Source organism: Callorhinus ursinus, unplaced genomic scaffold (assembly GCF_003265705.2).
Source record: "Callorhinus ursinus isolate GAN/ISIS: 27379988/994484 unplaced genomic scaffold, GSC_fseal_2.0 scaffold4, whole genome shotgun sequence".
Lineage (NCBI taxonomy): Eukaryota > Metazoa > Chordata > Mammalia > Carnivora > Otariidae > Callorhinus > Callorhinus ursinus.
Genome location: NW_027397066.1, coordinates 94,490,215 through 94,506,807, shown reverse-complemented (window position 1 = coordinate 94,506,807; position 16,593 = coordinate 94,490,215). Strand labels below are relative to the sequence as shown.

Genomic DNA, 16,593 nt, shown 5'->3' with positions numbered 1-16,593 from the left:
TACCTCACTCTCTTTCTGAAAACACCTAACACTTCTAAATAGCTAAAAATGATGGAGATTTTTCTATCTTCATAACAGAAAAGTGACCCAAATTACATGTGTCAGTATAAATTTCTACCCTTTAAATGGTAAAAATCCTATAAATAGACCTCATTTGAAGTTTCATTTATGAAGCAAATTACCTAAGGCTTAACTGAAATAACTATAAGTTCAAAAAAACAAAACAAAACAAAGGTAGGCATAGTAATAAAAAACAGGTTAGTATTAAGTGCCTCAGATGATTGGTTATTCTCAATCTTACGTATTTCTAACCGAGCCAAGTTTTTATACTCTGAGCTTTGGCAGCACAGGGGCGAGTTCCTTTTTTTTTTTTTACTACTCTATTTAATACTCAACTAAGGATGAACTTTACCAAAATGAAATCCAATCTGCAAAGGCTTTAAGCATTTTCCTATAATTTCAACTTTTGCCTTTCAGAAGAAACACAATCTGCAAAATCTACTCACAGATTATCTATCATAAAAAGCTGAAAGAATATTTCAAGTGAGAAGAAACCAAATTCTGTATATGGCTTGATGAGTCTTAAAATTCTCTTTAAGATTACAGTTCAAGAAAAAATAATTGTTCAACAGAAGGGTAATTCAATTAATACATTCTCTGGAAAAAAAGCATTTTCTGTATTGTGTAAAATAAAACCAAATGATGGTTTGAATTTTTAATCATAAATTTTTATAAGTCAAAAACTATTTATCTTAATACTATTTCTAATTATTGCTATGATTTACTAGAAAGTCAAAGTTTCACTACCTATAAATTGTAAAAATCCTTATCTACAGGTCTCTCTGTCCATCCCCTGTGAGCTTTTCCCTTCGTGAACTATTACTGAGACCACAGCTACACAGAGAAGTCTGATTGACTTTGGTTCAGTCAACATAACTGCACCCGAAATCAAAATGTTTCAAGAATACAAACTGTATTGTAATGTATGTATTGTAACGTATGGTGCTCAAAATGTTCTCTTTCACACCATCACTGGAGCGGAAGAAACTTACAAACTAACCCAGTCCCAACCCACTGAACTGACCACAATTTAGGAATAAAGAAACTGGGGCCCCGAAAGATAAAGCGATCTTCCCAAGAACCTCGCTGGAGACGTTGGATATATATATGCTGCCAGTTTCTAGTGAGCACTCTTTCAACTTTACCAGTGGGCCGATGCAGATGTAAGAGGATGTGGAAGGAGAGCCTAAATTTAGTGTTCTGTTGCTATTTCTCTACTCAGCAAACCACCAAAATTGTCCAGTAACCTAGGACCACCTGTATATGTCCCCAACTAACACCTGGAAAACCTAATTCGGCAGTAGTGATAACTGGTGGACTGTCCCTTCTTGAAACACTTATTTCTTAGATTCTAAAACACCACTTTTTCCTGGATATTCTTCACTTCTTAGGTCATGACTTCCCAGAGCTCTTGAAGAGTTGTCTCCCTTTACACAGCCTCTACATGGGTGAGTGTGCTCGGCTCTAACCAAAGTCCTCCTTTGTTTCCACACCTCTCTGTAAGTAACTTCATTTATTCCCACTGCTTTAGTTCAGTCTCTGGGAAGATAACACCCACATCTGAATACCCAGCCCTGACCTTTCCTATCAGTTCTATGCTCATATCTGCAAAGGTCAGTTTGACATTTATACTCCTAGATCCCCGGTTTTTCAAATGCAATATGCCCAAACGGAGTGGTGCCTTTTCCCTTAACAACCCACTCATCCCTCAGTCTTTCCCATTAAGGAAATGTCTTCTGCTGGTTACTGAAGCAGGAAACCTGCTGTTTTTTGTAGAATTCCCTTCACCCAACTCCACTCCAGTTAATTCTACCTCCCAAATATACTTGGAATCATCCCTTTCACCAGCCCACCTCTCTCCTGAGTGAAGGCAACATTCACTCAGCTGGTGCTCCTGTCTTCTCTCTCCCCTTCTAACGGTATTTCTCCACAAAGCAACCAGAGCAATTCTTTCTAAAAGCAGATGCAATCATATTTAAATTCACTGAATAAAACCTAAATCCCTTAGAGCTTATAAGGCCTTCTGTGAGATGATCTCTGCTCAGTGGTCAGCATGTCCCTGAGCCACCCTGCCCTAGCCCCTTGCCTCCAGCTCTTCAGCCTCACTGAACTTTCTCAGGTCTTCAAAGTGTACCTTGGGCTGCTGTGTTCATTGACAGGAATGTTCTCCTTGCATGGCTGGCTCCAACTTCTCGTAAGGCCCTACTTTATCTCCTGAGAAGACTCCTTCTTCTCTATCAATGCACCCTGGTGGGTTTCCTTCACAACACGTTAGTGCTGAGATTATGGATCTTATTCATTTATTTACATCTTTATTAATCACTTACAGTCTAAGTGGCACAAACAGAGAAACTGGGACTTGCACTTAATATCGCTAGCCCAGTGCCTGGTACATATTAGGTTGTCAATAAACACACACTGGATGCATAACAAACTAGCTATCTATCCCTTTCATGCATGGCCATCCGTCTGTGGTATGCAAAAGCTTCTCACTGCCCCACCCATGACTCTGCAGTGAAAAAGACAATGTCAAGCTGGCTTTGCTCCTCATGATGGCCTAGGTGTCTAGAATAGAAAAAACCTGTAATGATCAGAAAGATTGATTCTCATGCAAAATATGTTACATACTATAGTTAAAATTTAGAGATCACACAGCTCGTCTGCAAAGTACGGTTGGTCCTTGGATCAGCAGCGGCAGCATCACCTGGGCACTTGTCGCAAATTAGTATGCCCATCCCAGACCAACTAACGGGCCCTACAACCCATGTTTTAACAAGAACGTCAAGGTCTTCTCATGTAAACAATACTGAGGAGAGTAAACACAAGTGGGGCAAGACAGAGACATAGAAAGAAGTCAAGATAAAGACTGGGGTTGGTTGCTGAGTCTGCATTCTAGAGCTTAGAAGAAAACCTTCAATTTATTTGTATCTTATTCCTTAAGTTTCCAGGTTATCTCATCTAACAGGATTAGTTTACAGGGTCTGAGTGTGGAGGAGAATGTGAGGGGAGTCTCTGGCTAGAAGGCGGGCAGCCATTTATCTGCCCTAAGCTCCTTGAGGAATGGAGAGCACAGAGGTAGGAAAATGGACAGGGGTAGAGCATGCAGAACAGGGGCTAGAGTCCCAGCTCCTCCATGTAGAAGACTGAAACACTGCAGACAAGATCACTGAGCCCAAAGAAGCCAGCATTCCCAAGGACCATGAAGCCAGCCCGTAACTCTCACCCTTGAGAAAGATACCTGTCTGCTTCTGCTATTTTCTTACCGGTCAGATGGGCTAATGCCCACACATCTCACTCGTCATCTTCCTTCTATTTCCGTGGGAAAGAGGATGAAGGAAAGAGAAATAAACATCCCCAAGACATAAGTAGAAGGACCAAGTGCCAACTCCTAAAATAAGTAGAGTGGAAGCCATTGAGACTTCCTCCGCATGCCTCCTTCGCCCTTGAAACCATTCTATTCGCCATGTGGAAAACAGCAAGGGAGAGTGATTCAGGAATTAGAGCTCATCTTATTTATTTATTTATTTATTTATTTATTTATTTATTTATTTTTATTTGACAGAGAGAGACAGAGAGAAGGAACACATGCAGGGGGAGCAGGAGAGGGAGAAGCAGGCTTGCCTCGGAGCAGGGAGCCTGATGCGGGGCTCCATCCCAGGACCTTGGGATCATGACCTGAGCCAAAAACAGACACTTAACGACTGAGCCACGCAGGCGCCCCTAGAGCTCATCTTAAATGACAAAGAGTTACTAAAATAATAATAAAGGCAAGAACTGCCACCACTGGCTATTGCCATGGCTCTCCTCTACCAGCCCCTCCGAGGTAAGCACTGCCATCCTCACTTAACTGAGGCCGACGCCCTCATCTAAGAGTCCTATTAAGGCCAAGATTAAAAGTCAAGACCATTTGGCTGAAAAAGCCCATGTTTTCCCACTTCGCTTCTTCTGCCACGAGCTCCTGGAAAGTTGGTATAAAAAAAATTCCATAAACAGAACTATGAATTAGGTAGTTTGTCTCCAGTGACACTGACTTCAGAAGCTCCAGGCTCTCCATCAAAATCTGCACTCAGGAGTCAGTCTGGCAAACTCAACTGACAGTAGAGATTTTAATTTCAAAAATAGAACTGTTTGGTTTAGAAGGAGAGCATTTGCGATAAATAGTGTACCAAAAACCTAGTACCAGCAGCAATTTAATGATGAAAATTATAATTCGTAAAGATGATTGGTTAAAAATATTTCCCTTGACATGGCCAGTGTTTGAATTAATATCTAAATGAACAATTCTGTAGGGTGTCCTAAAGCTTAAATACGTAATAGCAGAGGGAGGAGGGTGTTTAAAAATCATATCAGACTCTGCAACTCCAATTATATTTGGGTCTCCTAGCATATCAGGGAATCTCTGTAAACCCATAATGCTTCCAGAAGCAACTGATAAGCTATTTAAAACTACAGGGCTGCTCAGAAAATTATCCCATCAGTGAGGTGAACAGTAAGTTATTGATGGTTCTAACAGGGCCCGATTTACTTCCTGGACAGATTCATTTAGCAAGGTAATCTGGTTTCTCACAACAAAATATATGATCAACCTATAAAACTTTTGCAAGAAACATCTGCAACAACATTTTACATGAATGAGTTCCCATAGCGAATCTATCATTTCTGCCCAGCTACTATGTTGTAGTGACTATTTAAGCTCAGAATTAGTAATTGGAATGAAATCATTAGTCTTTTCCAAACATTAGAGTTATCAATTTTCTGATCCCCACGTAGCTACCAACAGCACAGAAGTACTATATAGAAGACATTTTACAAACTTCTTCGTGAGTGATTGGTATTCAAAATAAGGAACCAGCTATGAAGGATATATATTTTGATTAAATGACACTTATTTAAAAGCAGACATTTTAATCAACATGGTACAATGGTTATAATCCCATCTCTAGCTTCATATTTCATGATAACATAATTTATATGTTACATGGTGTTAAAATGGCCTTAATTTTCCACATCGGCTATAATCCTGGATCAAGTCTATTAGCCCCAGCAACTCTGGTCCCATTTCTCAGCCTCGACACTTTATTCATGATTGGGGAAGTCCGCTTTCCATTACCATATGGAAGAGGTAGCAATGGCTTCCAGGCCAATCAATAAAAACTGAAAATAGAAAGCCACTGTTTTGCTCCTCAGAATTATTCTTCTCATAACCTGATCAGCTCACAAGTAGTTAATATAATGAATCTGTTGCTCAATGTCTCATTCTCCCTAAAACCCCTCTCTGTGAGGGAGTTCTGGCAATAACAAAATGACAGTGAGTATTGCATGACCCTGTCCTTGGCCTCAGGCTCTTTCTTATCTCTATCTCTTATCTGTATCTTTCCCCAGGACTGTTTCCCTAAATTAAAAATGTCTCCACAACTGGTGAAATGAAGTTGCCCTTTATGCTCCTAGCCTGGCAATAAAGCACCCCGAAGTATACCAAATGAGTACCTCATCACCCCAAAACATCTTTCATGACAGCAACAGCTGAACTGATTTACGCTACTAACCCTGGTCGTATGCATACTAGGGACACAGTAGAGACCATTTAGTTCACCAACTGAGTAAGTATGATGATCTTTTGTCAGTATCAGTAACATTATGTAGCAATTCTAATTCATTAAAATAACTTAGCTTGGAATGTTTGGTTGCTTAGTGGCTGGGATGGTATGTGGCCATAAATTTAAAATAATCTGAACCTCTTAAGCTAGGCTAAAACATCTTGGCTTGTTCTTGCCTCTACTTGGATTGTCTAATAATGTTCATTCTGTTGTACCCATCATCCATTTATCCAGTTCAAATAAGAAATAAGGGTATGCCTAACTCCACAGTGATCTCTTTGTCTCCTGTCAGGGTCACTGAGTTGGTCAGTAATTTGCAGATTCCTAGACTCCATCTCAATCCTACTAAATTAAAATCTGGAGTTTAGCCTGAAAAATCTGCATTTTTTTACAAACTGTGCAGTCAAGTCTTAGATACACTAAAAATCTGAGAAACTATCTTCAAGAGAATTTGTCTTAGAGTGCTTGGCATCTGACTACTGGCTGCTTGATTAATATTTGTGTAATATGAAATAAAACCACACATTAAGTCATTTGAAAAAAATAAGCAGATAATGGCCATAATATTAACATTTTTTTTTTTTTGGTAACTATTTCTATTTGATGCAGTTCATTTAATCTTAAACACTCATTGAATTCCTACCATTCTCCAGATACTCAGGGTACAAAGATGACTAAGTAGAGGATCCACACTTTGAGGCATCCACACTCTAGTTAGGGAGAGAGCCATGTGAAAAACCGACAGTTAAAGTACAATCTATTAAGTGCAAAAATAATTCGGGGCTGTAGAAGCAGAAAAGTGGGACAGATCAGCTGCCCGGCAGGGTCAGGTCGTTTCAGTCAATGAGAAATCATTTAAAAATTATCACCTGAAATACGTTAATTTTAAAAATGAATAGATTCCTTAAGTAAATGTACTCTTCTCTGGTTGTATTATTATCCCCCCCCCCCCATAAAACTGCTAAAAGCTAGAATGGCTCTCTGTTAGATATTATTTCATTCACATTTAATACTCAAAGGACCTAATCAAATAGGGACCTGTTTACAGACCTCCTTCCTGGCGGAGGCAAGTTCTTTTTTAAAGAAATGTATATTCATGTTCTCTGCCGCCCTGCAATAATAGAGCAGATGTGATCCAAAACAAACCTCTTCTCCTTCATTGACACATTTTAAGGACTCACACTCTAGGCAGTCAGGTAGTAAATAGTATGATAAGGTAGGCACATTGCTAACATGCATTTTAAAATATTACCAAGGCACACAACTGCTTCACTTTACGCCAAGACAAATACTTTGTAATCGAAAGCATTTGGATTCTGGCTGATATTGCTATTATTAAATTTCTAAAGCATAAGTAAGAGTATGCATGATTTAAAATTTGACTCTCACCTTAAATCCTCATAATCCTTGAGATATCAAAGAAAGAACAGAGAAATATTTGTCTCTGAAGTTTTGTATACACTATAAATGTGTAAATGAGTGATATGAGTAACAAGAGATGTAGGCATCTTGACAAAATATCCAATCACAGCAAAATAATCCACATTTTACTTGGCTATGCCACAAACTAGCTTAATGGCCTTGGACGAGACATCCAAACTCTCTGAATCTCCTATGTGACAAATGAATGGCCTATTCTCTGTATTTTGAGGGGCAGGGGGGAATAAACTAAATTAATGGAACTGAACTAGATGCTCTCTAGAGTTTCTCTGAGCTCAAACATTATGAAAGCTCCTAAAAAGTGTCTTTTAGAAATTTTCTGTACCCTTTCATCCCAGGTTTTGAAATGAAATCCCACTGCCAAATCATTTCCAGACATCTGGAAAACCTAATCCATTTCCAGTGTAAGATACCAAGGCAGTTAACAATTAAGCTGTTATTAGTGAATCATGTGTTCTAAACGGTCACTTGCTAGGCCCTATTATTTTAGTGTCACAACCATGACCTGTAAATAATACAGGCATTTGAGAAACTCACTAACTTGTAGAACCCTGAGGTACAGTTTATCGTATTGGACAAATCTACTAGAGAAATCCCAGTAGGAACGAACACATGTGTTCTTAAGCATATAAAGCCTCACCAGAGTAAGAAATATCTGAAAGGGTAAGACACCTCATCCTTCAAAATACTTCCTGGTGAAAAACTTTATAAATGGCATACTGAAATGAAAATGGCCCTTCACACATATGACCTAAGATGTTTTCAAAGGTAAGAATAGACTTATCTAGGTCTATTTCCATTACCATATGGAAGAGTAAGCAATGGCTTCCAGGCCAATCAATAAAAACTGAAAATAGAAAGCCACTGTTTTGCTCCTCAGAGTTATTCTTCTCATAACCTGATCAGCTCACAAGTAGTTAATGTAATGAATCTGCTGCTCAATGTCTCATTCTCCCTAAAACCCTTCTCCGTGAGGGAGTTCTGGCAATAACAAAATGACAGTGAGTATTTCATGACCCTGTGCTTGGCCTCATGCTCTTTCTTATCTCTGTTTAAAACACGTGCACATGCCATATTTGTATGTATCTGTGTGTGTGTGACTTCACCGGCACAGCCAAAGTGGTCATTGTAAATAAAAAACACATTTTCAAAAGAATCATTACAAAAAGCCGAAAGAGGAAAAAAAGAACAGGGAAGCCCACAAGGTAAGTCAAGCCAATATCAAACTAGAAATTATGTACGGGGCGCGTGGGTGGCTCAGTTGGTTAAGCGACTGCCTTCAGCTCAGGTCATGATCCTCGAGTCCCGGGATTGAGTCCCACACTGGGCTCCTTGCTCAGCGGGGAGTCTGCTTCTCCCTCTGACCCTCCCCCCTCTATCTCTCATCCTCTCCCTCTCAAATAAATAAATAAAATATTTTTTAAAAAAACCTAGAAATTATGCAAATCAGAAAACATTTTGGGTAATAACCTTACATAAGGCTCCAAACCCACTCAAAAGGCGCTTTAAAAGTAAAATAAAATAGTGAAACTAACAGGCAGAGGGACCCATAGGGGGAAAGATAAGCTTGGGTTATAGGGAAAAAAGCAGCATTCTCGCATGCTATGTATCTTAATGAAGGGTAGAGGATAGAAAAAATATATATAAAATATTATTCTGTACTTATGCTATGTAGTGTAAGTTGCTGCAACTCAACACAAATGTACAGGGACTGAAGATTCATCAGAACATTCCTTTTATCATCCATTCCTTCTTCAATCCGGTGGCTAAAGAAGGGAGACAAAAGGAGCAAGGCAGAAGGGCAGGGCTCTGGTTGGGAAAAAAATGGAGACCTGGAGAAACGGGGCTGATCTGTGTAACATTCTGACTGACTCAGAGTAAAGACAGACTTGCTTATCAATGAGTCTTTTAGAAGTTCCTTCTCAATCTGATTTTCCCTACCTTTAGGAAAGGGAGTTAATAAATCACACGGTGACTCTGGCAGAGAATATTTAAGGATTTGAAATGGGCTTGGCTAAACTCAGGAATGGCTGAGAAAGGCTGAGATAAGTTCCTATCCTTTACAGTTGAAGTCAGAGAGAGCTACGCCCTCAGCCTCCACTGGCATCGGTGGCATGAAATGCTCGGGTGGTATGGGCCCCAAATCTGGCAAGCTCTATTTCTTCATGTTATGTGAAATATATCAAGGTATTACTTATTAAATGTACTTCCAAAGGATTAGAAAAATCTACAGGCTACATATTCCAATCACGTTATTTCTCCATGAGAAAATTCTGCCCAGTGACTGTCCTTATCAGATGCCTAAACGAAAAAAATCTGGATTTGCTCTTCAACAAGGCTTTGACAAATGCTTTTATATGTAGTGACCAGAGATTTAGCAGAGTTATTGTGTGTCTTTTCAGATTTTCAAGAGTAGAAAGAGTTTCAATAAAGAGCAAAATCATAGATCAACTTGTTGCTTCCAGGTAAATGCCATCAGATGTTGAGATCAAACCCAGAGAGCCAGCCTGAGGTAAAAAAACCCTACGACGACAGATACTCAAGTTTGGCTCCTGCGAGTTTGAGTTACCTAACACAAAACAAACTAGGATGGAGAAGAGAACACAAGGGATTCACTGACAGCTCAATCAGAAAAAGAATTTAGGTCTGACTTAGGAGACAGGGTTTTGTTAAAGTGCAATCAATTCCATCTTTGAAATGGAATTGCAATGGGGCAGGATTTCTTTAAAACAGTTACAGCTGCTTACTAAAAATTAGCTGGCTCCTGAGTTTGACAGAAGTGACTACCTCATTTTCATTGTTGGACATAAGCTTTTTAGTGGCTATGACTGCTGAAAGAAGAACCTCTCTTCACATGGTTTCTGTTTATTTGACTTCACTGAACCTGATCTAGCCATGGAGACTGGTCGGTGATTGTGCTATCTGGGAGAAAATAGAGCGAACTCTGGGTTTAATTAAAAGCAAAACCACTTACGCTCATTAAAGCAAGCTAACTACATTCTCCCCACATACTACAGTTATTACTTAATCAAAAGTCTATTTCCCAGCTCGTCTATTGACCATATGGCAGAATGGCCTCTCAGCATCGTAGAAACGCTCCTTCAAAGCAGGAACATGCTCCAAGGGAATGGCGCATCCTCAAGGGAAGGGACCTCAGGGTAGGCTCTAGGTAGCCTTAGCTACTTTTGAGAGTAGCGCTTGTTAGCCAACAATAACCAATCCCATCTCTTCCAAAAATCAAAGCTGACAAATTGACCTTCATATTTAGAAAAGATTACTACCAAGGAGTTCAGCAAACCTTACTTCTGGTAGTGGGCTGGCCGGTTTGGTGAGGATTCCTCCTACGTACACAACATTAGGCAGAGTGGGTCTCGGAAACTCCAGTGCCACATCTGTACACAGCATCCACAGACTGGACCCATGGACCAAGTCGTACATTGACTTCTCTGGCAGCAGGTTGTACTTCTGCATTATCCTTTCATATTTGGGAAGAACCAGAAAGCTGACCCCTAATCTGGAAATGAGGTAAACGCCGGTATTTTTCATCCTTTGCAGCAAGTTCATGTGGTCTGTGAGGAGTGAGTTAAACTCTGGGACGTAAGCTAATGGGGCAGGAGCACCCACTTCTGCAGGATACCAAAGGCCAGTTGAAAATACAGCATATTTAACCCCTAACAGATGGGCTATCACAAATCCACACATGTCGTTAGGGTCCACCAGCAGCAGGTCAAACTTTTCTTTCTTCAAACCCTGAATCAGGGCACGGTTGCCAACCATCATATCACAGTTCTTGGTATAGTGATCCAGTATGTCAAACAGTTCGATTGCTGTCAATCTCCCAGAGAAAATATTCCGCATTTTGGACTGCAGGAAAGCATCCGAGGTGGTACTGTTAAAAATCCCTGGGTAGCGCTGGAGGCTGTAATGATTAGATGGCGCGATGTCTCTGCCTTCGGAGAGAAGAAACACTGTGTGGTGGCCTCTCTCGTGCAAGGCTGAGGCTAGTGTCTTGAAAATGTACATATGGCTTTCAAACATAATTGGCGGCACAATGATGATTTTGGCAGCCTTCGCCATCCCAACAGCACTCCACAGGAGCATGAAATACGGAGTGTAAGACTTCATAGCTGAAACGAAAACCGGAAAACTACTTAAAACAAAATACAATTCTTAGCATTCAAAACAATCACAGAGGCTTTTTTCGAAGTATCTCATGATCCAATACTTCGTCAGTGTAAAAGTACCCTGATATTTGTTCTAATTACCTATTTTTGAAAGATAATTTTTTAGAGTATCGAACTGACAGCAAAGCGGACAGAAACTAAGTATATTTAAAATGTATCCATTTCAGAGCACACACTGCATCAATAATAGAGAACTAGATTCTTGAAAATCTGAAATAAAACTTCTGTAACATGGAATGTCCAAAGATCTCTCTTCTTTGCATAATCGCTATGAGTTATCTATGAAAACTTTTAACTGAACATCAATGTTAATCCCAGGAAGAAGAGCCAAGATTTTTGATTTCTGGGTGCATTAGCATGTACATCTCTTTCTAAATCATTTTATCACGGCAGTTACATTTCCAATTACGACCACAGCATACCAAAGAAAGGTTAAGTTTTAAAAAATAAAAGATAGTCCTTTCAAGTAACGGTTCTATAGAAAAGACATTTTTCTACAGGAAAAATTTATCTTTAATGTGAATTTCCCTTTTACCTAAATACCCTTATATATCCTGGCAGTCTCTATTTACGTAATCTCGCTATCAATTTGCCAATTTGTTTCAGGGCATTACATGAGAAACTTTTAATAGAAAAATTCAAGAGAGTTAACCGGATCTCTGTAAATGCTTATGGAAGAAGTGATGATGAATGAATATATCCCAGACCACACCTCCTTTGTGTTGTATCTGTAACTCAGGTGCAAAGGCTAAGTTAGATAATGGCTGTACACGTGACACCTACTACTTCTCCTACCCTTTCATGGTAGGAGATTAGGTACAATATTTAGAGTTGTCCTCTGTCATTTTTTAGAAACATGTGCCCTACCTGTGGGGGCTATACAGTGTGCCAACTCCCCCTACCCTACTCAGTAGAGTTTTACTTAGATTCTAAATTAGCATCCAAGTAGAGAAAAGATCTAAACAATAGCTACCCATGCAAACTGGATCTTTTTACTTGAAGGAACAACTTAAAATAAGATTTACACCTGACCAAATCAACACCCATGTTTACTCATTATCACATATTAGCCACCCTACTCGTACAAATTCCCACCATCTAAATGCAGTTTTAGCAACTATACCTTCTCAACATTCAAATACTGCAAGCAACCTAAAAAAACAAAAAGAAATCAATAGCAGGCAAATGATAGATTCTTCTAATATCAAGATTGAACTATGAAATGCGTTATATTTCCAGATGCCTTTTCCCTCTCTCATTCCAAGGGAATTTTCAAACTATTTCTAATTGAGCTGACACTATACCATTAAGAATAAATAGAAGTAAAGCACATTATAAGCATGTAATAGCCTATGTTAAATGTTGTTTGAATTAAATGAAGGCTTTAAAAAAATAAATTTGGAGAAAACACTATTTCTATAGCAATCAAGTAAAGTTTATTCTATAATTATAAGGTCAATAAAGAAAAAAAATTAAATAGCCAATCTTGGAGGAAATTTTCCGGGCCTTTATTCTACTGTACTGTCTCTCTATTGTGTCCCTCTGGTGCAGCCTTCCAATTCCAAGGAATTAAAAATTAGGGATTCTCAGTAGACATGTTCTTAATTCTAGGGATGAGATTTACGCAAATACAGTTATTGCAGAAGCTAGAGTCTGCTGCTGTGATTAATACTACCTGTCACTGTTTGCATGCCCACAAAGACAGACAGGTTGATGGACCAGTCACAGGAACTGCTCCGCCCACTGTGTTTTGCATCTAGCTGAGCAGTGAAGGCACAGTTCATTCAGCTACAGTTAAAACCATTGCTTTATCTATCATAAATAACTAAGACACAAAACCAACAGTGGGGAAACAAATCCTTTCACTGAGTTTTTTATTCTATTCTTCCTTTTTTATTTTAGTATTTTATTTCAGTAGTTACTACGAAGTAAAAAAAAAAATCACAGAAAACTGTTGTTTTTTTAATGCACAACTGCTTATGTTCAAGAAGAGCACTGTGCAATAGAACTTTCTGTGAATATAAAAATGTTTTATATCCCCACTATCCAATACTGAGGAGCTGAAGAGTAGCTGGTGTGACTGAGGAACTGAATTTTAAATTTTAACATGCGGCTAAATTAATTTAGTACTAGTGGCTACAGTACTAATATAATAAGGTCAGAAAAAGTGCATACATTCTGTATATATAGATTCCAAAAGTAACTATGCAAACATATCACTATCTGTGTGACAAAATACCTCCTAAAAATAATGTTTACTAGATCTTCATGAAAAAAATACTGATTACCAACAAAGAAACATCATTTGTACAAGTGTTATTCTGTTGTTTAAATACAAGACTAATTATGAAGGACTACAATAGCACTTTAATCTCATACACATCACTGTGGTGGATAACAGAATGACTAACACAATTACCAACAAATGGTAAGATTCTTGCTAGTCAAGACTTATCAGAGTGTGTCTACTGATAAGCTGGAGTTCATTAATATTAAAAACTTCTGCTCTGAGAAAGATAATGTCAAGAGAATGAGAAGACAAGCCACAGACTGGGAGAAAATATTTGCAAAAAACACATCTGATAAAGGACTGCTATCCAAAATACACAAAGAACTCTCAAAATTCAACAATAAGAAAGTAACCAACCTGATTTTAAAAAGGGCCAAAGACCTTAATAAGCAACTCATAAAGAAAATATACAGATGGCAAATGAGCATATGAGAAGATGCTCCACATCAGGTGTCATCAGGGAAATGCAAATTAAAATTACAATGGAATACCACTACACACCCATCAGAATGGCCAAAATCCAGAACACTGATGATGCCAGATGCTGGAGAGAATACGGAGCAACAGGAATTCTCATTCATTGCTAGTGGGAATGTAAAATGGTACAGCCACTTTGGAAGACAGGTTGGCGGTTTCTTACAAAACTAAATATACTCTTAACATATGCTCCAGCAATTGTACTCCTTGGTATTTACCCAAAAGAGCTGAAACTTATGTGCACACAAAAGCCTGTACATGGATGCGCCTAGCAGCTTTCTTCATAATTGCCAAAATCTGGAAGCAACCAAGATGTCCTCCAGTAGGAAAATGGACAGATAACTGGAACGGAGTATTACTCAGTGGTAAAAAGAAAATGAACTATCAAACCATTAAAAGACAGGGAAGAAACTTAAATGCATATTACTAAGTGAAATGCATATTCCTTATAATATGTATATAATAGTGTAAGTTACAAGGGATTTTAATTTAACATTTTCTATAATGGACATATGTTACTCTTCTCTTGATAAAAGTAATAAGTATTGTTTTTGAATAATATGTGATCAAAGTATCTCATTTACAATAACAAAAAAGTACATAAAGTACCTTTAAAATGAACTAAAAAGAATATTTGTTTGCTATACTAAGTATGGCAAGCCTTTCCCTAAAGGCATACACATAGAAATAATACTAAGTGTATAGAAATACTCTATTATTTTAATGAAAGACGGTATTTGATAAAAGTCAATCCTTCCCATATTATAAATAGACTGAATAAATGCCCCGTGAAATCCCACTAGAGATTTCATTTTGTTTGGTTTGGAATTTGACCAAATTATACCCATGTTCACTTGTTAGAATATGCAAGAAGAGAGAATACACTTTTTAAAAAGAAACAGTAAAGCCTTGGGACAGCAAGGTAAATATTAAAGCATATTTTTAAAAATAATTAAAACACTATGGATTTAGTCCAAGAATCCTACTTCAAATAAATGGATCAGAGTAGGTAGCCTATAAGAATTCCTTGAATAAATATGAACATAACATGAGATGAAGGGAGCACAAGTAGATGAGGAAGGAATAACTTACTTGAAATGGAGTGTTAAAAATTGGCTTTATATTGGAGAAACAAAATCACTGAATTTTTTACCCTAGACTTCCCCCCCAAGTAAATCAGATAGAACAGTGTTAATTTTTTTTTAAATACAGCCAATAAAAGTGTTGAGCTTTAAATGATCTCTGGAAAGAGAAAAAAAACAATCTGAGCATAAAGCAAAGAAAGAAATCTTCACTGCAGATATTATTACATTTGACTATATAATCATAAAATCTTTTCGGAATGTTTAAAACATCTGGGGCGGACGTTTCCAGTCCAAGATGACTGACTGAACTCAAATGTCTCTACTCCTTTCTTCCTAATGCTTCTTCAGAAATGACAGGAAAGCAGAAAAGGGGACTACCTAATTATCTCTGAGAATTGGTACGAGGTAATGAGGTGTGGGCTGGGCTACAGTCATCAGTGTAATGGATTTTTGACAACTTTCTAGACAACGAACAATAAGTATGAGGAAGTCCTGACCCAGAACACACAGAAGAGGATCCTATTAGCAGAGGTGAAAACTGCTTCCAGAATGGCTGCGCGCTTAAGTGGACAAGCCCGGGAGCAAGAGTAGTGGGTGGAGCAAGAAATCAAGGAAAAAAGGGGAGCTAAGGCAGTTTTCCCCATCCATTACATCTTCCCTTCACTCCTATGGGGGCAAAGCAGAGGCGGCTGCATTTACTCCCCAAACGCACATCAGTTCTCTAGATACAGGGATGAGCTGCCTGAAGAGGGATCAGAACTGAGCACTCAGGGTAAAAGCCTCCTACTGCTGGCAGGCGGGAGGTGGAGACTGGCTCCTCCTCTGAGCACCCTAGAGAAAGCGCTGCTCCCCGGACATGCTGCGTCCATACACATGGTTTGAACCCAACCTCCCAGTTAGAGGCAAGGAGCTTAAGGCTGCTGAATGACTGAACAAAACAAACTAGACTTTTCTTTCATAAAATTAGCAACATCATTTTAATGGTAACGCAGTTTTAGGCAGGTGGTGAAAATGTAAATTGGTGCAAATGCTTTGGAAAACAACTGGCACATCATTTTACGTTTCTGTAACTACTCTAAATCAGAAATACCAACATGTATGCACAAAGATGTTCCTGTATTCGCTCGTAACAGCAAACAGCCAGAAACCACAAGGAATCCAGCAATACAGGATTAATTGCATCGTGGTACATTTTACAATGGAGTATTACAGAACCATTAAAACTATGTTTTAAACATTTTTAACATGAGAAAATGCTCATAACATAAAAGAAACCAAATTATATATATCATATACATACATAAAATGATGATGCCTACTCACAAAGTAAGTAACAAACTTATCGATAGTAAATTTGGATTTTTCCAATTGAGGGATTTTGTTTTCTCTTCCTACTTTTGTATTTCCAGGTTTTTGAAGTTTTCTACCCAAAATACGTAATATTTATAACACACTCATTC

General features: G+C 38.5%; 1 protein-coding gene across 6 annotated transcripts in view; it reads right to left on the bottom strand.

Moving 5' to 3' along the window:
* The window catches only part of UGT8 (UDP glycosyltransferase 8), a 129,360-nt gene that overhangs the window by 91,511 nt on the left and 21,256 nt on the right, over positions 1-16,593 (bottom strand). For all 6 annotated transcript variants that reach the window (XR_012378010.1, XR_012378011.1, XM_073892175.1 and 3 more), the window contains exon 2: positions 10,401-11,224. Coding sequence is in view for 4 of the 6 variants with exons in the window: in XM_073892175.1 (XP_073748276.1) it covers positions 10,401-11,222 (822 nt within the window). In the remaining 2 variants the exon portion in view is untranslated. The remainder of the gene's footprint in view (positions 1-10,400; positions 11,225-16,593) is intronic.